At 43.0% G+C, this 24,602-nt stretch overlaps 1 protein-coding gene across 3 annotated transcripts in view; it reads left to right on the top strand.

Moving 5' to 3' along the window:
- fgd6 (FYVE, RhoGEF and PH domain containing 6) overlaps positions 1–14,261 on the top strand; it is an 88,111-nt gene extending 73,850 nt beyond the window's left edge. For 2 of the 3 annotated variants that reach the window (XM_033039400.1, XM_033039401.1), the window contains exons 19-22: positions 292–422; positions 6,085–6,213; positions 8,017–8,168; positions 12,015–14,261. In XM_033039400.1, coding sequence (XP_032895291.1) covers positions 292–422; positions 6,085–6,213; positions 8,017–8,168; positions 12,015–12,051 — 449 coding nt within the window. In that variant the 3' untranslated portion in view covers positions 12,052–14,261. The remainder of the gene's footprint in view (positions 1–291; positions 423–6,084; positions 6,214–8,016; positions 8,169–12,014) is intronic. The other variant, XM_033039399.1, reaches the window with a different exon arrangement.
- The last annotated feature ends 10,341 nt before the right edge of the window (positions 14,262–24,602 follow it).

The following is a 24,602-nucleotide window of genomic DNA, read 5'->3' as shown; positions in this document are numbered from 1 at the left end:
TTAAGTATTATGTTTACTTTGTAGACAAGCAAGAAAGATCAAACTAGATCACCAATATAGGACATTTGCAATAAAACTAGTGTCCTTGGGTTGTCCTCTCTTCTCTCTGAAAAAATTAATAAATATCTCCCCACTAACTCCCCATTCAACTGAGGTCAGCTAATCAAACACAGACCAAGGATTTATATTTTTCCAATGTTAGTTTTGTAAGAGTTTAGGTAAGCTATTTTTGTTTGATCTTATGTTGGATTTGATCACTTTTATAAACTAAACCTGTTTGTTTTCAACTAGAAGTGCAATCACCTATTACAAAGACGATGTCTCCAACTCACAAATCCTCAAGTGCCCTCACCTCAGTGTTTCACAGCATTCAGCATTCTTCAGGACGGAAGCACAAAAAAATTCCCGCAGCGCTGAAAGAAGTAAGTGGGATAATCGACAAAATCTGATATTCTTCAGACTGTAATGTGGTTTTAACAAGACAAGACAACAGTCCAGACATAATTGCTTTTGTACCCATGAGGTCCTGCCAGTGAAGAGAATGCCTCAATAGTGCTTTCATTCTCACATGTGTAAGCGCACGGTGAAATTGTTATAAACAGTCCAGCAGAGTATTGCCATACCTAAACGGCATCGTGGCATAACGGAGTGCCAGAGACCCGGGTTCAATCATCACTACGGGTGCCTACTGTGTACTGTGGAAGTTTTTAGTCAGATATTTAGTATGAAAATATTGATCATGGATAGACAATAACACAAGATATAGATAATTTAGATGTTCTTATGGCATGATTGTGCAAAAGATACTTTGATTATCTTGAGAGTGGATGTTTGTGGATTATGATACAAAGATCGTATTGGGGCCGCCGCCATGTTTTTGCAGTCAGGCAGGACACCGCCGATATTGGGACCTAAATAACATATTTCGCATCATCAGATTAAAATGAAATTACACCAAAAACTGGATAAGATGTTAAATAAACACCCGACACTACATACCTTTTGCTTTGTCCTGAACTTGCAATCCGTGATTTTGAAGGCATTTTAATCTGATGATTTTCATCCGGTGATTCAATAGTTAAACAATGGGGTTTTTTTAAACGGGATCACATAACAAAATTTCCTCATTAGCTTGTTTTATGAGGAAATCCCTTCCTGACAACCAATAAAAACCTGCATTTTACTAACCCCACCCCCACAGCCTCTCGAGTCGCATGCACAGGCAGTGAGCTGATCAAGAGTGCCACTGATGACAGGAATTTGTAACAACGATACGGCTTGGCATCCACTTCCCTTTAAGGATCAGAGTTGCAGAGACTCATGACCCACTGGTAGAAAAAAAATCACCTCCTCTTGTCTTATTCAGCCGACTCCTTATTTTTAAACTGTGACACCTCCTGAGCTCGAGATCTTCTCATTTGGGGAAACATTCTCCCTACAACCACACTTATCAAGATCCCAAATTTGTTTATTAAATCAAGTCTGCACTTGCTCAGTACTTTACACTAAATTCCAGAGAGGGGGGTTGGGTGCAGAGGTGTGGGTCTCACTGGTACCGTATAACTAAAGCATAACTTCCCTACATTTGGAGAAAATTCCCCAAGCAAAGAATAATATTCTTCTCTTAACTTTCCTATTTGCTGTTAGTTTATTATTATCACATGTGCCGAGATCCAGTTGTGTGCTATCCAGTCAACTCCACCAAACATGAGTAGAATCAATCCAAATGCATGTACAGCAGGTAGTGGAAGAGAAAAATTAAACCAGAGTGTAGAATATAGAATTACAGCTACAGAGAAAGTGCAGATACAAATTATGGTGTATCTGCATACTAGTCCTCTACAAATTATGCTCTCTGAAATCCAGATTTCTGCAATCACTCACTACTTTGATAACATTATTTTTCCTCCTGGTGTCAGGAGGTGTCCTACAGGTTTCCTACATGTGTCAGAAGTTATGGGGAGAAGGCATGAGAATGGGGTTAGGAATGAGAGATAAATCAGCCATGATTGAATGGTGGAGTAGACTTGATGGGCCAATTCTGCTCCTATCATTTATGATCTTATGATCTCCCGAAACTAGCAGTTTTCCAACATCTATCAAATCCTCTCCCACTGACCAATTTATCTATTTCTTTAATTCATCTTCAGAATGGTTTTATTTCTATCTTTGTGTTATTGACATATTTAACATTCATACTTCATCCAAAAATGTTATATAAATTGTAAAACCCCTAGCACCATCCCTCTGACACCCGACTTCTTACCCTCACCAACCATAAACAAGATCATTTGTGCCAAATCTGTTTTCTGTTCACCAGCCAGTCTTCAATCGAAGTTAGTATATTACCTACACGAGCTTTTATTTTCCATGATAACTTTAGCCACACCCCATCAAAGGCCTTCAGACTTTAGAGATACAGTGTGGAAACAGGCTCTTCAGCTGACCATCAATCACCCTTTGCACTACTTCTATCCTACATGCAAGAACAATTTACAGAAGCCAATTAAACTACAAATCTGCACGTCCTTGGAGTGTGGGAGGAAACCAGAGCGCCTGTAGAAAACCCATGCAGTCAGAGGGAGAACATGCAAACTCCACACAGACAGCACCCGTAGTCAGGATTGCACTCGAGTGTCTGGCGTTTTAAGACTGCAACTCTATCACTGTGTCTTTTGGGAGTTTATTTATAATATATTACCATGTCCCTCTATCCAGAGTGCATATTACTTCTTCAAAGAACTACAATTAATCAAACATATCATGGGATGTGGTTGATACCAAAAAAAAATGACATCATTATCAAATGTAGAGAAACAAAAGATTGGCCTGGAGATAGTGTAAGCTGAGCCAGTATCTGAAGTTACCAAAGGAAAAAAAATCATGGATATTGGAAATTGAAAATAAAAATACAAAATGCTAACATTGCTCATTATTGGGGGGAAAAAAGATAAGCTCATCGTCAAGTCCAGAATGCTATAGTGTTATTCTGTCCTCTGCTTACATGGAAAATAAGGTTGTGAGGCATGCGCATGCTTGAACATATTTTGGAACATTGTTGGAGGCCGAGTGGGCGTGAGCCAGGGAATTACATTAATAACCTCTCTGGTAATGCAGCATGACCTCTTACAAATTCAGCAGTCCATGGCAACATATACTGGAAAGATTCAGCAAGTCAGGCTGTATCTGGAGGAAGAAAAACCGAGTCAATGCTTCGGGTTGAAGACCCTATAAAGATTGTAAACCTGAAACGTTAACTTTGTTTCTCTTCCAACAAATGCAGTCTGACCTGCTATTTTCTGTTTTTATTTTAATTTTCAGCATTTGCAGTTTTTTTGTTTTTTTTAGATTTTCACTCATTTCTGGCAATGGATTCTACTCTCACTTTCAAAAGATAGCATGTCAGGCAATGCTTTGTCAATTTAATTCTCCATCTTCCAAAGATATACAGGCACTCCCCATCTTACATAATAGGCGACTTACATGAACTTGCCCTTACGTAAGCATTTCTTTAAGTCCACTGCATTATTTCCGTATTGAGCATCTCGGTAGCAGTGTGCTACTGCAAGCCAGTCAGGTGTTCTCGTGGATGCTCCTGAGTGGTCTCCGCGTCGGAGCTCTCTTCGCGGTCTCCACGCCGGAGCTTCCCCCTTGGTCTCCGATTCAGAGCTCTCGACGTCGGAGCTCCCCTGCGGTCTCTGGGTCGGATAGTAAATTTACACGTGTGCAGTAGCATTTCCGTGTTTGACTTGCATAACATCTGTGGGAAGTAACCCTTACATAATTCGGGGAGCGTCTGTAATATCAAGTCTAGAAAGATGGAATGAAGCTTGTCAGAAAATGGAGAATTAACGCATCGTCTTTTGTAACTGAGGGAATGTTGCATTGTCTGGAATATTGCTCTCTGAAAGCCAATTTAATTTCCGTATCCGATGACCATTCATGCTCCTGCCTCCATCCATGTCTCTGAGAACCTCCACACATACTCAAGGATCAGCACCTCATTTTCCAACAAGTCACATCGGAGCCTTGCAGACTCAACACAAGGTTTAACAATTGTCATTAATGAGTATTTCCCATTCTGAAGAAAGGTCATCAACCTGAACGTTAACCATGTTCCTCCTCCCATGGGATGTTGTCTGACCTGCTGAATATTTCCAACATTTTATGTTTTACTTGAGATAGCATGACTGTTAGAACTGCAAATAAGTCTTTTCAAGGCTCTGCATTCAACACCATTGTGCCAGAGCTACTACACTCCAAACTATCCCAGTTGACTGTGCCTGAACCCCTCTGTCAGTGGATCACTAATTTCCTGACAGACAGGAAGCAGCATGTGAGGCTGGGAAAGCACATCTCGGACTCGCAGACCCTCAGCATAGGAGCACCGCAAGGCTGCGTACTCTCCCCTCTCCTTCACTCTCTGTACACCAACCACTGCATCTCCACCGACTCCTCTGTCAAGCTTCTCAAGTTTGCGGACGACACAACCCTGATTGGACTGATCCAATTCAGTTCAGTTTTATTTGTCATATGTAGGTTAACACAGGGTCAGCGGTACAATGAAATGTGTTTGACAAGCCAACGGGTCACTTCAGTAATGATATTACAAGGATAAAATTAAGATTAAAAAAGATAAGATAAAAGTGACATTGGTAGGTAAAAGACAATAATAAATAAAATAATCAACATATACGATGTGTTTATGAATTCAGAAGCCTGATGGCATGATGATAAAAACTGTTCTTAAGTCTGGAGGTACATGCAGCCGTGCTCCTGCATCGTCTGCCTGACGGTAACAAGGAGAACAGTCTGCGTGCTGGGTGGCTGTGGTCCTTGATGATGCTGTGTGCCTTCCGCAGGCATCGCCTGTGGAAAATGTCCTGAATGGACGGGAGACAGTTGCCAGTGATGTGCTGTGCCGTCTTCACCACTCTCTGTAGTGATTTGCGGCTGTGGGCAGAACAGTTCCCGTACCAGACTGTGATGCAGCCCGTCAGCAGACTCTCGATGGTGCAACTGTAGAGGTTTGTGAGGATGCTGGCGTTCATGCCAAACTTCCTCAGTCTTCTCAGGAAAAAGAGCCGCTGGCGGGCTGTCTTAGTTATTGTGTCCGTGTGCTGTGTCCAAGAGGGGTCCTCAGTGATGTGCACACCGAGGAACTTGAAGCTGCTGACCCTTTCAACCTCAGCATCACCGATGTGGATGGGGAGGATCTGTCTACAGACAGGGAGTGACACAGCTGGCGTCCTGGTGCCTTTGTAACAATCTGGAGCTTAATGCTCTTAAGACAATGGAATTGATTGTAGACTTTAGGAGAGCTCCCCCTCCCCACACTCACTATCAACAACACCACAGTCACATGTGTGGAGTCTTTTAAGTTCCTTGGAACTATCATCTCCAAGGACCTTAAATGGAGGGCCACCGTCGACTACACAGTCAAAAAGGCCCCACAGAGGATGTACTTCCTGCGGCAGCTGAGGAAACACAATCTGCCACAGGCAATGATGGTCCAATTCTATACTGCCATCGTAGAGTCTGTCCTCACCTTCTCCATCATGGTCTGGTTTGGCTCAGCCACCAAGCACGACATCCGGAGGCTGCAGCGAATCGGTTGATCAGCTGAGAAGGTTGTTGGCTGCAACCTTCCCCCCCCCATTGACGAACTGTACACTGCAAGGGCCAGGAAGCGAGCGGGTAAGATCATCTCTGACCCCTGTCACCCTGGCCACAAAATCTTTGAATCACTTCCCTCTGGAAGGCGACTCCGGACTGTCAAAGCCGCCACATCCAGACATGAAAACAGCTTTTTCCCACGAGCAGTAACTCTAGTCAATAACCAAAAGTCTGTAGCCTCCTTTTGCTCTGCTATTTTATTTCATTTACATGTTTAAACTATGTTTATTCTTGATGTTTTAATGTTTTATGTTTTATTCTTAATTGTTTGTTGTGTTGTTACTTGCGAGTGGAGCACCAAGGCAAATTCCTTGTATGTGGACATACTTGGCCAATAAACTTATTCATTCAGTCATTCATTCATGTACCAAATATCAAGAGCAACTTCAACGTGTACATTTATTTCAGGTGTCAGCAAATACTGGAGCTTCATCTATGAGTGGCTATCTGTATAGGTCAAAAGGCATTAAGAAACCCTGGAAACGGCTCTGGTTTGTCGTTCAGGAGAAGGTGTTATACACTTATGCTGCCAGTGAGGTAAGGCTAGTATACCAATAGAATGAATAGCTATTTTCCAATTGAATATCTGTAACTGTTAGACGAGGGATTAATAAGTGGAAATTATTTCTAGTGAAGTTCCCGGTACTTGCATTAGCAACATCTTGCAGCATCATCATTGTATGTCTTAGTCACCAGTAACCTTTGACTTATCTATCCAGTTGTAACTGGAGAAAAGCTTATTTCCCCACGTGCATGACATTAGTATTTTGGTTACCTTTTATCAATTGCTTCTTCCTTTCTCTCTTCCACATACTCTGTCTCAGCTACATCATAATCCACATGCCTCCATAATGCAATTTGTAGGCATATTTCCAAATCAATACTTCCCTCTCAGCATAGCCCTGTACCCTACAGGTTACCCATGCTCTTCTGTTTCCAGCCTCCTGATCCCAACTACATTTACTTGCATCACATTTGCCACCGTGCTTTCATCATCAAAGTTCTACAGTCTATATGTCTTTCCCTCAATCCCTCTCATTCTAACATTTTTCTATCCTAACAACCACCTTTGGGCAATTTGATCTGTCTTCTTCTTGCGTATGGCATGCACAGCCTAAAGCTGTAGGACAACTTGTTCTATTTGATCTTATTTGATTGTGCACGCCAGGTTGATTGCATTCGTTGAAATAGGGCGGACCACGTGAAGGTTGCAATCTCCCACCCCATTTGATCTGTTAAAGATGCTATATAAAATGTTTTATGAGTGAGATCATGTGTTAACTTTATTCCTATAATAACATTTTATAATAAGAACCCAATATTTAGCATCCTTACAGAAATGGATGGGTCATCCTGCCAATTTCTTGTAATATCTGCAGTGATTTTGAGGTGCACATTTTCTCTGCCCATTCCCGTGCTGCAGAGTTGGGAAATGCCTGCTACTAGTTCAGACATTTGAATTGTTTTCCAATGATAAGTTGTCATTCTATTGCCATTCTCTTAGTGACATTGGAATGAACTTGTTAATTGGTTTGTGCGGATTCAGTAATGTGTCTCAACAGGTGAAGGAAGAGATGTATTTTAATTGTGTTGCCACTGGTTGGTTATCCTCCAATACATTCAGCATTTAGAGACGAGGATGTAATGCTGTTATGTTTTAGTCCAAGTTAAAGAGGGACGGGCAGAACCATTGAGGACAAAATTGAAGTCATCATATTTTAACCTCTCTCTAGAGTTTGAAATACATCTGAAAAAATAGGTAAGACAGCACAGCTTATAGAACTGCTGCCTTATAGTACCAGGAGCCCAGGTTCAATACTGACCTTAGACACTGTCAGTATGGAGTTTGCACATTCTCCTCTGACCGTGTGGCTTTCTTTCGGGTGGTTTGGTTTCCTCCCACTCGCGTTTGAAGATAAATTGACCATAGTGTGAAGGGAGTGGATAAGAAATTGGATAATGGGTGAACGAGTGATGGTGGTCAGCATGGCGACAGTGGGCTGAAGGGCCTGTTTCCATGCTGTACCTGTAAACATCTGGTGCGGCTTGGCTGCCAGACTATAAGGTGCTAAACCCTGCAACCTAACCTGAATAGCACAGGTCATTGATGTGTAAAATTACATCAGATGTGTCGGGGTCAGGTGCTTGAGAAGTGAAAAATTAATTAATTATGGATTTAAATTATCTTTGAGGGATTTAGAATATCGTGCATACACCTCTGCAGTTCACAAAGACAAGCACATAGATTAATTGCAAAAAACGTTTCTGATATTAATTTTCTTTAATATGTCTGACACATTAAAAGTTGTGTGAGCTTTTAGTATGTATTTTTCAAAATAGGATGTGGCCGCCTTGGAGAGCCAACCATTGCTTGGATTCACAGTTTCAGAAGTGCAAGATGACCTTCCAGAACTCAAAGTGATGTTTCAGTTGTTTCATAAAAGAACGCTGTTCTATGTGTTTAAAGCAGATGATCCCCACACTGCCAGAAGGTGAGTAAAACATGGTGGATTTCTTGGTAGAGATCCGAAGTATAGACATTGGTTAGACTGCACTTGGACTACAGTGTACAGTTCTGGTTGCCACACCACAGGAGGATGATGTAGCAATGGAGAGAGTACAGAAGAGAGTCACTGGAATATTGCCTGGAATGGAAGGCTGCGTTTATAAGGAGAGATCGGACAGGCTGGGTTCATTTTCACTGAAATATAAGAGGCTGGGGGCTGATAAAATTGTGAGTTGCCGATATCTTTTACCCAGTGAAAGGGACTTTAGAACTGGAGGGAACTAAAGGGTTTAAGGTAAGAGTGGAGAAAATCAAAGTAAATCTGAAGGGAAAGTTTCTCACACAGTCTGAAACGAGCTGCCAGAGGAGGTGGTGCACCTGCAAGTGCAACTTTTAAAAGGTGTTTGGACAGCTACTTGGATTAGGAAGGCGCAGTGGGATACTGTAGAATACAGGATTCGCAACGATAGGCATCATGGTCAGCAGAGACAAGATGAGCCAAAAGGGCTGATACCTGTGGTCCTGGAAATTTCCCATCACATTTTGCATTGAAGCAGTTATTTCCTGTGATTCTTAACTTTTGTGAGCAAAATGTGTTGTCAAGGAAACCCAAATTGATGAGTTATCCCTGCCTTATCATGGATGCATGTACTGTCCTTGTACCAGTTCAACATTGGCACCTTTCTTCCTGGTGAATTCAAGGTTGTGCCAGTAGCACTTACTACTTAACCCTAACCTGGCCCATTTAAGAAGCTTTCTTTTCATCACAATATCCATCTCCTAAATTTATCTTGTCTTTGCTCAGTGAAAAACGTGCTTCTCACGCATGCCTGCTGTTCTCCCAGACTCCGCCAGCTGCTTTGAACACACTACTCCTTCCTGTAAGGATTCTCTACCATTCCATTCTCAATGTGTGCACTGATGCCCTCTTCTGGACCAGTACCTCCTTATTCTCCAACCAAGGACTGATACGATCACCAATCCCTCAACAGTCTCTTCCTGCCCTTTCCCCTTCTACTCAGAATCTACCCACTAGCCTCCACCAAATGCAGAATTTTCTCCAAATGCTATTGGTCATCTGAGTGATTTGGTTCCTAATGCAACACCAGTGGCCTGTAAAATCCCCTCCCTTCTCACAACATCTTTCAAAACGAGGTACAATATTAAACTTTTCACCTTTTCATCATCAAGAACCCAAACACTCTTTATGAAATAAGAATGTAGTTATTGTTATTTCAATGGTTTACTGTACCACCCATCATAATGTAATCTTGCTATATCAGTCTCATTGCTTCACTAGACAGCTCTGTTCAGGCTGGAAGTATGAACTTGAATTTTCATTCATATGAATTCTCTACTTTGACCTCTTTTTCCTCTGCTTCCTACAATGCTTCATCAAACCTAAAGGAGTGGAACGTTATCTAATTAGTGATTTACAACTTTTCACGCTCAACATTGGGCTCATCCAAAGCAAAATGCAGCAATTGCAGAAAATCTAAGGTGTAAACAAAGTGGTGAAAATGTTCTGTAGCTCAATGCAGAATCTGTGAACGTGTTTTGGGTTGGTGAACTTTGTCCATCACGCGTCTGAGGAAACTGAAGTCTCTGATGAAGGGCCAATCAACCAAGAACAGACAATTGTAGATAATGTGTTATGAGTGGGGCTTTGTAGATATAAAGAATGATTTGACAATAGTAAATTGGGAAATTAGATAAAAGGTTTGATGGTATTTTAAAGGTTGCAATGAATATACATTTAATTAAGAAATATCTAAGTACAGGGAAAATAATTAATCAATGACTAATTACACAGGTTGAAATCTTAGAATAAATGATGAGGCTACCTGGAAAAGCAGAAACATTGAGAATTGGGTTGGAAACAAGCCAAGGATAGCTAAAAAAGTCAATAAATATGTCAATAAAGAGTCAATCTGGCTCTATTGTAATCATGTATTGTCTTTCCGCTGACTGATTAGCACGCAACTAAAGCTTTTCACTGTACCTCGGTACACGTGACAATAAACTAGACTCAAATTCAACTAAATATAAGCTAGTTCAGTGTTAACCAATATGTGACAAGGACAAGAATAACAAAAATAAGCATGAGTGCAAAGGCAGGATAAAGATCACTGCAGGCAGCCCACACCTGCATTCACCTCTCCTGGGATCTTCACTTTCCTTTCACAACCAGCAACCTCCAACATCCCGTCAGCCACAATGCTGCCGCCTTTCCACAAAGCAATGCCAACAAAGAGGAAACGAAGGCCCAGCCCATGGGCAACTCTGCCCTGCTGTCAATTTTACAGTTGGAACTGCATTATTGTTACTTCATTTACAATTCCATGGTAGAAAATTAACTCTAATATAAAAATGAGATTAAAATAAGTAAATCTAAAGTCATATCTAAATTGTATCAGAGAACCAGATCCCCCTAACCGTACACATTATGAATGGGCATTCATTGCTTCACAATGGTCACGTAAACACTGATGCAGGAATATCAAAATATTGAAGATACTAGCTTATATTTTCCGCCATCTGTGAATTTCCATGTTTTCCTGGCTTAACTACTCAAAATGTCGTTATATTTACCTGTGAAACCAAAACCACAATTTGTACTGGTTTGTATCCCAGTTTATTTAAATATCATCTCTGTTATACCTTGCGGTTTCCTGAAGTATCTGCATGCGTACATCCTAGAATGTAACCCTGTAGAGGAAGGATTGCATATGGATTCTGGATTGAACTGGGCAATGTATATATATATGGGCCAAGTTATTTTTGATGCTTTCCGAGCATAAATTCAGATTATCGCTCTACCTCCAAAGATGCTCCTTTCCCTTCTCCCACTGCACCCATACTCTCAATTTTCACATTTGGGGTAAGACTACTAAATTAAGTTCTAAAGGACCTGTAAGTCTAAGGAAAGAGAGCTGAGGCAAGGAACACCATATTCCACTTTTTTAAATACCAAAGTTAGGTCAGCCACTCTGCAGTTGGAGAAGCTTTGGGTGACCTTTGAGTTTTACTATTCTCCAGGCATAGGCTAGTGAAGAATTACTTTTTAACATCAATCTAATGTATATTTCACAATTGCGGTTCATTGCTTTGTACACAGGGTTCTGTGAAGAATTAAGGTTTCAAAGGTCTTTTATTGTCACGTGTACCAATTAAGGTACAGTAATATGCGAATTACCATACAGCCATATGATTTTAAAAAAAGCAACAAGACACACACCTACATAAAAGTTAATATAAACATCCACCACAGCGGATTCCCCACATTTCTCACTGTGATGGAAGGCAAAAAAGTCCATCTTCTTCCTCTTTATTCTCCGGCGGTCGGGGCAGTCGAACCATCCGTCGGGGCGATCGAAACTCCCGCGTCGGGGCGATCGAAACTCCCGCGGCTTGGAGTTCCCGAAGTCGGTCTCTGACCAGAGACCGCGGGTTCCATGATGTTAAAGTCCACAAGCACCCACAATGTTAAAGTCCGCAAGCACCCACAATGTTAAAGTCCGCAAGCACCCATGGTAGAGCTCAGAGGTCGATCCCTGGCAAAGGGATGGTGAGCTCCTAGATGTTAAAGTCCCGCAGCTCCCGCGGTCGAGCTCTCGAAGTCGGTCTCCAGCAAAGGCTGGCAACTCCTTGATGTTAGGCCACAGTGTGGACGGAGATACAATACGGAAAATTGCATCTCCGTCGCGGTAATAGATTAGAAAATGTTTCCCCCAACCTCCCCCCCATACATAAAACAAGCTAAAGAACAGACAGACTGTTGGCGAGGCAGCCAGTGGAATTATAGTAATCAAATGTTTCAATTTCTCAACAGATGGGTAGAAGTTTTCCAGGAAGCTACTGTACTATAACAACAAAATGGGTCCACGCTTGGTGGAAGGACTTCAATAAATAATTTAGTGAAAACTACACTAAACTCAGGTGCTGGGAGTGTGGTGCTGACGTTTTAAAGGAAAATGAATAGAATACTCAAACCCGCACTTATTAGTAAAGATTCATCTCAGATAGCAGAATGAATTGCAAAGGTTCTGCTTCAACCTCAAAAGCCCACACTCACTCTGTGCTCTTCGGTGTTCTGGCCCATAAGAAGAAACTTCAGCCACTGCAATTTTCTACTTGAGGTTTGTAACAGACTAGGGAATTTTCAATATTTTATTGGTCTGGCTATATATTTTGGAGATAGATCACCAAAACCTTTTATTATTAAGCCATGATATGTTTCTGTGCTACATTTGCAAAACGTGTCAATGACTTTGAAATCTAAAACCTTGAGAATCAAAGATCTGATATGCAGATGATGTAGCAAATGGAACTATAATTTGCTATTCCTGATGATTTTGTGAGATAAATGAGTTCATGGCATGATACTGGGATTTGTAGATCAGAAAGATCAAGTTTGTTAAATCTAGTTCATCTGTGTTTATGATGACCAAGATCAGTTCAGATTCCTGTTACTGAACACTGTCAATGCATCTCAAATGGAAAGTACAAATGCAGGCAACAGTTAGCATCTAAAGATACTAAATAAAAACACTGAACTTAATTATGGTGCCTCAGACTTGAAAAAGACTGGATTCTTACAGAAACGGGAAAAAAAGAAGAGAATTTGGTGACAGGTGTTAATGACGCTGTAACCAATGGGAGATGGTGATTCAAAGGAAAGAGGAGAAGCTGAGCAAATATGTTACCTGCTTGGCAGCAACACTAATATGGAGGCCCGTGACTGCTGGAAAACTAAACACTATTAGTATGAGTTGATGTCATGTGTTATCAAAAGTGAGACATGATTATGATTGTGTAGATAGACACAAAAATCTGGAGTAACTCACCGGGTCAGGCAGCATCTCTGGAGAAAAGGAATAGGTGAAGTTTCGGGTCAAGACCCTTCTTCAGATTGAAATCAGTACATGTTAACTCTTGTGATTATTAAAATGTGCATTTTAAGTCCATCAAGAAGCTTGTTAAAAGCCACTCCAATTTTGTTGTATATTTTAACTTTATTCTATTTTGCCTTATTTAATATGGTGTATGTAAAATATTTAAGGTAAAATAGTTTGGCAAGGATTTATACATGCAGGCATGAGTTAGATTTATGTATTTATTTAACTGTATTGTATTGAGAATCTGATTCTTTGTGGAGCAATGATTATAACACATCATACAGAATTCAAAGTGCCAATTTATGTAAAATACCCGTTAAATTTTTCAACACTATCTTTTTGTAAATGTGTAGGAAGATGAACACCAACATTCTGGCTTAAGGGCTGGTGAAATTCACCTTTTTATGAATGAAGGAATTGACAATTGATACATTTTCCATTTTTATAAACTCTAAAGCTGAAGCAATTCAAGAATTTCATTGTCCTATCAGGGACACATGACAATAAACTTACTTGAACTTGAACTCTAAAGTGCTAATGGTGTAATTCCTGACGGCAGAAAGCAGTACTTTAAAGCAATACGATTTGAAATACCTTCATTGTTGATGTACAAGTTTCTGCCTGTTCTGAGGGTTTGCTAGTTGGTAGCAATTATGCCCCAAATCACAATGATGCCCCAAACCCACTCTGAAAACTTGAGCACGGAATTAGCCTGGCAAATAACTAAATGGTTTTTCTTCAAGGGAGATCCTATGATTTGGTTGAGGCATTAAATAGTTTTTTGAGGAAATAGTTTTTTGAAGAAGGATTAACCAAAAGCACACTCAAAAACATAACTAACTGCTCATCTCATCTTATTTCCAGTTTATGGGATCTTTTGTGAATTCCATTCAACCTGGGTATCAGTAGCTAAGGATTGAATTTAGCACAATACATATAAAGTTTTAAAAATAATAATTCCAGGGTATTTGCCTTAATTACATTGCTAAAAGCCCATTCCATGTTTTGATCACAGTGTGAAGAAAAATATCAGTTATAAATTTGAATTGTATTAGTTTGAGCCTATGTCCAATAAGATCAGAATTTAGATGTAATCTATCTTTTCTACACTTAGTTTCTGATTATACCTCTGTGATGTGCCTTGGACATTTTTCTACAATAAAGATGCAATGTAAATACAAGCTGTTGTTTCATCTCTTAAAACACTTGTGACATCAACTGTAGCAATTATGGTTGAATTGGATTTCCCTGCTGTTTGTGGAAAATGTGTTAGAAGACTAAAACCACAGGTCTGACACTAAACTCAGTCACTGCAGCAGCAGTGATCACACACCCTTCTGAATGTTTTGGAGAAGGCATCAGAGCACTGCAGAAGTATTATCGGTGCTAGCTCTATAAAACCCACCAAATTTATTATGATGGGTCAGTGTGAATATCAGAGTCCTTAACCCTACCAGTATCTCCACCAATTTAACTCTCCAATCAGCCAGCTCCAGTGGGCAGTCCCCATCCTCTGCAGATCTGACACAAATCTCTCCAAAGCACACTCCATCCCAGCAAGAGATGTCTAGGAAACGGAAATAACATTCTCAAAATCCCCTCCGCAAAAATGTAGCTACTTTATTAATATGGAAATCCCACGTGGCTCTGAGGAAGAACAGCCAGAAAAACGATGACCTTGCAGAAGCCAAGTACAAGCAAATCATCCTCCCTCTTCCTCCGCCTCAGACAGTCACTTGGTGGAAGATGACTTGCTTCCCACTTGGTGGACGATGCCAGCTGCCACATAATAATAATAATAATAATAATAATAATAATATCTTTTATTGTCATTGCACGTCAGTGCAACGAGATTTAGTATGCAGCTCCAACCGATGAAAAAGAAAAGTAAAATAAATAAATAAGCTGTGTGTCGTAACCATCCGAGGGAGACAGTCCAGGGGGGGTGGGGGGCACTCAGCAGGGCCGGTTCAGAGCCGCTATAGCTCTTGGAATAAAGCTGTTTCTTAGTCTGGAGGTTCGGGCGTAGAAGGCCTTGTAACGTCTGCCGGAGGGAAGTAGTTCAAACAGTCCGTTACAGGGGTGTGATGAGTCTTTATGGATGCTGACGGCCTTCCTGAGGCACCGTGTGTGTTAGATGCCCTCCAAGGCTGGTAGCACTGTCCCGATGATCCTCTGCGCTCTGTGGACGACGCGCTGAAGAGCTCTCCTCTCCGCCTCCGTGCAGCTGAGATACCACACAGAGATGCCATATGTTAATATGCTCTCTGTGGTGCAGCGGTAGAACGTTGTCAGCAGCTGTTGGGGCAGACCAGTCTTTTTTAATGTCCTCAGGAAGAGCAGTCGTTGCTGTGCCTTCTTGACCAACGCAGCGGTGTTGGTGGACCATGTGAGGTCCTCTGAAATGTGAGTGCCCAGAAACTTAAAGCTGGACACTCTCTCCACACTTTCCCCGTAAATGGAGATTGGGGCGTATTCTCCATTATGGGACCTCCTGAAGTCAATAATCAGCTCCTTGGTCTTGGAGGTGTTTAGTGACAAGTTGTTACGTGTGCACCAGTCCGCCAGGTTCTGCACATAAACTTGACAGCAAGATCTTGATCCAATGCTTGGAGAGCAGGCTGCGTGGATTCTAAACACACGCACCCATTCAAAAACACATTCTCTGGGCTACTACCCTGACCCACTGGGTGGAGCGGCCCCCTTTATTAGGAGTCTCCACCTCATTTTCTCCTTAAAACAACCTCTTTCAATGTTCTTTATCCATCAGCCATCTGTTCACTCCCATCCCGACCCCCAGCATCACTCTTGATTCACTCTCCAGTTGCTGACTGTTTCCATCTGCCATCATCGGGGTTGCTTCCCAATCAGCACACCTCCCACCCACGTTCAAGTCTGAACAGCTGCCTTGTTCAAAACCTTCGACCTGCCCCTGGATCTGTACCACAAAATCTTTAACCTCCCACCCAGTGCTACCTAGTGGCAGAGGGACATAATCTCATGTGTGGGAAGGAACTGCAGATGCTGGTTTACACTGAAGATAGATACAAAATGCTGGAGTAACTCTGCGGGTCAGGCAGCATCTCCAAAAAAAAGGAATAGGCAGCATCCAGAGATGCAGCCCGACCCGCTGAGTTACTCCAGCGTTTTGTGTCTGCGGACATAATCTCATACTGCTTTGTGTATGGATTGAAAGATCTCTGTGTGCAATGTCCCAGCAATAGGCACATATTCATCATGAGGGAGCAGACTTCACACTCAGTCACTGCATCATTTGCCTTTGATGCTGACCTTTATCTGAGGGAACCTGTTTCCTGAACCTGGAACTTGTTACTCTTAAATCCTTTGCATACTTTCTGCCCGACCCTACAGTGAGGGATCCCAAACTGGATTATTTGTCACCTCGGAGCCCACAGAACTGGATTGGAAGCAATGTTCATCTTCCACCAGCAACACCCCACCCCCCACCCCATGCAGAATCATTCTTCTAGACATTTTCTAATTTGCCAATCTACCTTATTTATTTCTCTTCCATTCATTAAATATTTCAGTTTCAGTTTAACATGGATACAAGCTAATCAGTCACAATGTAGCAGTTACAGTAATGTTTAATTTAGAGATGAAGCGTGGAAACGTGCCCTTCAGCCCATTGAGTCTGCGCTGACCAAGTTCTATGTTATCCCAGTTTCACATCCGACCCACTTTGGGCAATTTACAGAAGCTAATTAACCTATAAACCCACATGTCCTTGGAATTTGGGAGGAAACCAGTGCACATGGAGAAACCCCACATGATCACACAGAAAATGTACAAACTCCATAAAGAAAGCACCCGTAGTCAGGGTGAACCCGAGTCTCTGGCGCTGTAACGTGCACCCACCTCTACCGCTGCGCAACTGTGCCACCCTTTACGTTGCCACAGTACAGAGGTAGATGAAACCCCCCCCCCCTCCCAAATAAAAGACTATATTCTACCAAGGTTTTCTAAAGAACAGTTCATCTGAGCTGTTGTTCATTCCCCTGATGCTGCCTAAACTGCAGAGTAAACAGTTTAGATTAATGAACTTTTATCACCAGCAAAAAGAAGTTTTACCTAGATGGTAGAGCTCAACATTTTCACGAGGAGGACCAGATCACGTCCGAGAGAATGTTTCAAAGTAATATTAACATTTTTGCTAACATGTTCTAGAATTTATTAGCAAACCTCATTTCAGATACAGATTCAGAAGGCAACATGGTGGCTCAGCGGTAGAATTGTTGCCTCACAGCGCCAGACACCCAGGTTCGAACCTCACCATGGGGTATCTCATTCGCCCTGTAACTGTGTGGGTTTTCTCGGGTACTCCAGTTTCTTCCCACTTTCCAAAGACGTGCAGGATTGTAGGTTAATTGGCTTCAGTAAGTTGACCCTAGTGTGTAGGATAGAACTGTTTCCATGCTGTATCTCTAAACTAAACTAAACGTTCTTAAAATGCAAGAAAGTTTGATTTTGTTTACATATTTGACAGAATTATTGCTTAAACTTATCTTTAGCCTTTTTCAGGATGGTTAGCCTTTTTCAATAGCAATCCAAGAATCAGCATGACGCTCATCATAATACTCTGGTGCTTTATCCCGCAGGATAAGATGGCAAATCTGAGAAGATGGTGACAATTATTTTTGAAATTCAGCCATTTTTTAAATGTTACACAGTCAGAGAATGTTGAAACCAGCTGAAGCAGATTGAAATATTTGTTTTAAATAAATGTTAAAAAATATTTTAAATAAAAATATAATTACGATTTCAGTAAAAATTCTAGAGTAAAAACAATAAAAGTAAAAGATTCTGAAGAAAGAAATAATATAATCTACATTATATCTACCTATCCATTCATTCAAGAGCCATTGACCTGACTCTTTGACTATGTTTCTCTCCTCATGGATGCTGCTTGACTCATGGAGTTCTTGCAGCACTTTCCATTTTTTCCACCAGATTGATTCCTGGGATGTGGAGTTTGCCCCATGCTGAGAGATGAAATAAAGGGCCTGTCCCACCAGCATGCGATTGCATGCGTCTAGCGCGACCAAACGTTTGGCTTGAGGCGTACGGCCTCGCGGGGCCGGTCCCACTTACAACCGCGGAGCCGTCTGGAGCAAAGATCCCACAGCAGAGCTATAAGATCTTTGGTCTGGAGTTGTGCGGGGCTGGTCCCGACATCATACTCACCAATCAGCTGGGCAGGAGGCGGGCCGACTGAATTTGGACGTCGCATGGCGTCGGGCGGTTACGTCATCACGCAACGGCACGCCGGGCGGTGACGTCATCGCGCAACGCCACGCGCTAGGCGTACGCCATCAAGACGCTGCGTACGGCGTGAAGACGCTGCGTACGGCGTCGAGACGCTGCGTACGCCCGTCGAGGCGCTGCGTACGCCCGTCGAGGCGCTGCGTATGGCCTCAAGGCGGCTGCGGGCCGACAGGCCGTTGCCACGCGGAATTTTTGGACAGTGTCAGTATTTCGGAGCCCCGCACGATGTCAGGACCAGCCCTGCACAACTCCATACGGCTCCCGCGATCGAAGTGGGACCGGCCCCGTGAGGCCGTACGACGCAAGCCACCACGTTAGGATTTCATTCAAACATTTAAAAAACTCTTATGGAACTTCGACAGGGTAGATCCAGGTATATTTCTTCTACTATCTTGAATTTGGGTCACAGATTGAAAGTAAGGGCACGAGGATTTCAGATGCATTCAGGAAATTAAAATAAATGTCTTCACCCAAATGGCTTTGAATGGAGTTCTCTCCCCAAGAGGTTTGTGGAGGCCCAATCACTGAGCAAATTCAAATCAGAGATTGAATATTGAGGGAATGTTTAAGAAGGAACTGCAGATGCTGGAAAATCGAAGGTAGACAAAAATGCTGGAGCAACTCAGCGGGTGCAGCAGCATCTATGGAGCGAAGGAAATTTCCGTCTACCTTTTTTGTCTACCTTGAATGTTGAGGGATATGGGTTAGTGCCAGAAGATGACGCTGAAATAAAAGAACAGCTATGATCTTACTGAAGTTTGAAGCAGGGTCAAATGGGCCAAATGGCCTCATTCTGCTTCTGTTTCTTTGGTTCTTAGGACTTCCTTCCAACAGTGTGATGCCCAAAATTGAGCACAAACTCCAGCATAGGCCATAGCTCCCCTGCTTATGCACTCCAGAGTATTAGACACAAAAAGCTGGAGTAACAGGCTGCCTGACCCGCAGAATTACTCCAGCTTTTTGTGTCTAACCGGTTTAAACCAGCATCTCCAGTTCCTTCTTGCACACTCCAGAGTACTGACTTGTTCTGACACAAGCACACATTTGTGCTTGCAGTTCAGTGCTATTGATCTCAGCCCAATTAGATCACAAATAACATTACAATTAAATCACAATTAGGTGACCCTGGGTGGTGTTGTTGACTGAGCGATTCAGGATGCAGGTACATTGTTCCTTGAAAGAGGTGGCACAGGTAGACAGGGTGGGGAAGGAGGTGCTTGGCATCAGTGAGTTTATTGAGTAACGGAGTTGTGACGTCATGTTACGGTTGGGATGATGTGGTAGAGGTGGCAACAATACTGCCATCATAGAGCCTGTCCTCACCTTCTCCATCATGGTCTGGTTTGGCTCGGCCACCAAGCAAGCGTTCGATCTGCCGAGAAGCTTGTTGGCTGCAACCTTCCCCCCATTGACGAACTGTACACTGCAAGGGCCAGGAAGCGAGCGGCTAATATCATCACTGGACACCCAATGTTCTCTCTAATTTTCAGTAGTTTGTGTGCGCAGAAATCTTCTATTGTGCAATTTTTAATGCTGTTACAAATGTGTGTGCGCACTGAATTCTTGTGTAAATATATGACCTCATGAGCTTTTGGTGTAGCAGTATTTACTATTTTGTTAAGTCATTCAACTTTAAGCCAGCTTGCAGTTCTTTTGTGCTTCAAACTCTTTGCATCCTTTGCTTTTGACACGGTGAATCAACATTTATTTCAATAAATAAGCCAGCTACAGAATTTGAAATGGATCTTCGTAAACTGTCCAATAAAGTCAATATGATTATGAGATTTTTACAAATAAGTATAAATTATATACTGTATAATTATTGATAACTACATTTTAGGAAACATTGTAGTGTCTATGACATACAGACTTTTGAATGCTTTCGTTTTTCAAATGAAACAGTTCTTTATTTTAACACTGTAACTAGTCCTCCCCCTCTCTCCTCCCCCATTCTCTTCCAGCTCTCCCCTCCCCCTCTCTCCTCCACCTCTCCCCTCCCCATCTCTCCTCCCCCCTCTCTCCTTCACCTCTCCTCCTCCCCCTCTTCTCGGACTCCCTCTCTCCTTCCCTATCCCCATTCCCTCTCCACCCCTCTCTCCCTTTCCCCCACCCCCTCCCTCCCACCTCCCTCTCCCCCCTCTCCAAGATCCAGACCCGTCCATTTACCGTTGGGTTCCTGCCAGCAACGCCGCCATCTTTGAAGAGGGTGGCCCTGGCCCTCCCCCGGGTGAAGCGCGGGGACGGATGCGGCGCCCGCGGACTGGATTTCCCTGATGCCAGAGCGGGCTGCAGCTGTACCCGGTGCCGGATCGGGCTGCGGATTTTGAAATTCGGAGAAAAAAAAGTCTCTGTTATAAAATTTTATAGCGGAGATTTTTTTTCCCCGAATTTCAAAATCCGTGGAAATCCTTGTGCGCACATAAATTTTCTTTATGCCCTGGTTTCAAAACTTATGTGTGCGAGCACACGCGCACAGCTTAGAGGGAACATTGCTGACCCCTCTCACTCTGGCCACAAACTCTTTGAATCACTTCCTTCTGGAAGGCTACTCCGGACTGTCAAAGCCGCCACAGCCAGACATAAAAACAGCTTTTTTTCACGAGCAGTAGCTCTACTCAACAGCCAAAAGTCTGTAGCTTCCTTTTGCTCAGGTATTATATTTTATTCGTCACATGTTTAAATTATAATTTATTTTTAATTGTCTACTGTATATCGTGTTGTTATCCTTGCGAGCAAAGCACAAAGGCAAATTCCTTGTATGTATACATACTTGGCTAATAAAATTTAATCATTTCCATTCAGTTCAATTCAATTACTTCCTTTAAAAAAACACTTTGACAAGCACATGGAAAGGAAAGGTTTGTAGGGATATGGTCCAGGCTTATGCAAGTGGGATTCGTCAGTTGGGTAACTTGGTTGGAATAGAAGAGTCGGGCCAAAGGGCCTGTTTATTGCTGTGCAGCTCAATAACTCCATCATTGTGTTGGTTGGGGGGTAAGGTTAATTGAGAGGACGGCACTGGCAGGGATTGGAGCCTTGTTCATCAGATCCAGGGCTGGGCAGATTCGAGGTGATTCATTAGACGCATGTGATAGACACACAATGCTGCAGTACCTCAGTGGATCAGGCAGATGCTGCCTGACCAGCTCAGTTACTCCAGCATTTTGTGTGTATTTCTGGCATAAACCATCATCTGTAGTTCCTTCATACACGTTATGAACGTGTGGTTGTTATTGGTGCAGTGCGGTGGCATGTTGGGGCCTTGGGCAACTATAGTCTTGAGCTGGTACCAGCAACGCTTAAAATTGGGAAAGAGATAATGAGGGCATGAAGACCCTTACGTATGGGGTGGGGGTATGATGTTTGGAAGAACAGAATGCAGAGGCTTGGGCCTTGGTGGATAGCATGGATGATGTGGGGGTTGGAGTGGAAGGTGAACATTAGGGGCTTGTGGTAGTGTGAGTAGTGACCAGAGGTAACTGCTGGGAAGACTAAATCTTACAGGGACTGCCCCTGCTTTTCTTGCAATATTTCCATAGGGAATGATGTCCTCAGATGCATCCCGACGCAGCAAATGTGTAGGGATATAAGGATGATTCTTGCCTACAAGTGCCTGGTTGAATACCCAATGACGCAGAAAACCTGGAAATGCTCATTACTGCATTCCACTCCAGAGAAAAAATATCTCAATTCCCAAATTTAGGGCGGCACAGTGACACAGTGGTAGAGTTGCTGCCTTACAGCGCCGAATGCCCAGGTTCGATCCTGACTGCGGGTGCTGTCTGTACAGAGTTTGTACGTTCTCCCCGTGACCACGCCGGTTTTCTCCAGTTTCTTCCCACACTCCAAAGACGTACAGGTTTGTAGGTTAATTGACTTTGTATCATTGTAAATTGTCCCTAGTGTGTGCAGGATAGTGTTAGTATGTGGGGATTGCTAGTCATGGCGGACTCTGTAGACCGAGAGGCCTGTTTCTGCACTGTATCTCTAAACTACACTAAACTAAACTAATTCTGGCAATAATCTACGGGCAAACATCTCAGCCAGTGCAACGCAAATATACTTCTTTGATTATGTACATGGAGTAGTGGAGATGAGGACAATCTGGATGTTAAGAAACCAACCAGTTATATATTCCACACTCAAACAATGAATATTGTGCTTACAAATATCACCTGGCAATAGTTTTTCATTCAGTTTCAATTTAACCTAACTATCATAAAGTAGAAAGATTACTTCAGTGCAAACCAGATTTCTACACACCAATTTCACCATTTTCATTTCTACCAAAGAAGAAAATATTTAGAAATTAGGAGTATTTATTTTCCAGGAGCTACTCCGTACAACTGCAAATGTAGACATGCTTAAAGATTCAGAACAATTACTTATTGATGTTATAACTAAAAGGGATGATGGAAGCAATGATCTTAAACAGAGATTAGTCACTTAGGAACTCAATAAACATTGTCACACAAATCTCTGGAATTGTGAACCGCTTTGTGTGCAGGCGCTGATTTGAAGTATGTCAGCCTTGCACTGGTAGATGTTATCTATCTATATTACTAAATCTCTGTTCTTGACCGCTTTTGGCCGTCTGTGCTGCGATTTCCGAGAGAACGCCGCCACCTACGGCCGTCATTTTTGGCCACCTCGCTCAGAGCCCCCCTCCGCCGCATCTGTGCCGAGGATTTTTCCCGTCGATGAAAAATGACAGAGATATTAATGTTTTTACAACATTCACCATTCTCTCTGCTGCCCCTGCTGGAGGGAGGGGGAGGGACTATAAAACCAGGAAGTGGTGTGCCTCAATTAGTCTCTGCAAGATGGAGCTCTGTCAATTAGTCTCTGTCATTCTGAGCTCTGAATGACACTGAACAAATGTCTACATCACTGTGAGTACCCTTAATGTGGTTTGAAAATGAATATATGGTTAGTTTGAAGTAAAAAAGCACTGCCTGCAAATGGTTGTTTGGGTTTGGGTTGAAGTAAAAAGGCACTCTCTCTCTCTCTCCCCCCTCCTCTCTCTCCCCACATCTCTCCCTATCCCTCTCTCTTTCTCTCTCTCCCCCCTCTTCTTCTTGCGTATGGCGTGCACAGCCTAAAGTTGTAAGACAACTTGTTCTATTTGATCTTATTTGACTGTGCACACCGGGTTGATTGCATTTGTCGAAACAGGGCGGACCACGTGAAGGTTGCAATCTCCCACCCCTCTCTCCCCCCGTCTCTCTCCCTTTCTCTCACTCTCCCCTCCTCTCCCCCCCCCTCTCCTCTCCCCCCTCTCCTCTCTTACCCCTCCTCTCCTCTCCCCCCTCTCCTCTCCCCCCTCCTCTCTCCCCATCTCTCTCCCCATCCTCTCCCCCCTCCTCTCTCCCTCACCCCCTCCTCTCTCCCACCCCCCCTCCTCTTTCCCCCCCTCCTCTCCACCCCCTCCCCTCCCCCTCCCCTCTCCTCTCCTCCCCCCCTCTCCTCCCCCTCTCCCCCCCCCCCCTCCTCTCTCCCCCCTCTCCTCCCTCCCCCTCTCCTCTCCCCCCTCTCCTGTTCTCCCCCCTCTCCTCTTCCACCCTCTCCTCCCCCACCCATCCTTGTGATTGAGGCAGTGTAGCGTAGGTTCACGAGATTGATCCCTGGGATGGCGGGACTGTCATATGAGGAAAGATTGAAAAGACTAGGATTGTATTAACTGGAGTTTAGAAGGATGAGGGGGCATCTTATAGAAACATATAAAATTATAAAAGAGCTGGACAAGCTAGATGCAGGAAAAATGTTCCCAATGTTGGGCGAGTCCAGAACCAGGGGCCACAGTCTTAGAATAAAGGGAAGGTCATTTAAGACTGAGATGAGAAAAAACTTTTACACCCAGAGTTGTGAATTTATGGAATTCCCTGTCACAGAGGGCAGTAGAGGCCAAGTCACTGGATGGATTTAAGAGAGTTAGATAGAGCTCTAGGGGCTAGTGGAGTCGAGGGATATGGGGAGAAGGCAGGCACGGGTTATTGATCGGGGACGATCAGCCATCATCACAATGAATGGCGGTACTGGCTCGAAGGGCCGAATGGCCTACTCCTGCACCTATTTTCTATGTTTCTATCACCTCCAGATTTGATCTATTGTCTTCGTCAACAGATGAAAATGCACAGGGACCTGGGGCTAATCTTCAGATCACTGAAGAAACTTACTCCCACCCCTCCCCAATTCTTACCTCCAACCACAAACATATCAGACATCATGGTTGCCTG

The sequence above is a fragment of the Amblyraja radiata genome, chromosome 21, assembly GCF_010909765.2.
Source record: "Amblyraja radiata isolate CabotCenter1 chromosome 21, sAmbRad1.1.pri, whole genome shotgun sequence".
In the NCBI taxonomy this organism is placed as follows: Eukaryota; Metazoa; Chordata; class Chondrichthyes; order Rajiformes; family Rajidae; genus Amblyraja; species Amblyraja radiata.
Note: the sequence above shows the minus strand (reverse complement) of the source record. Positions and strands in the feature narration are given on the sequence as shown.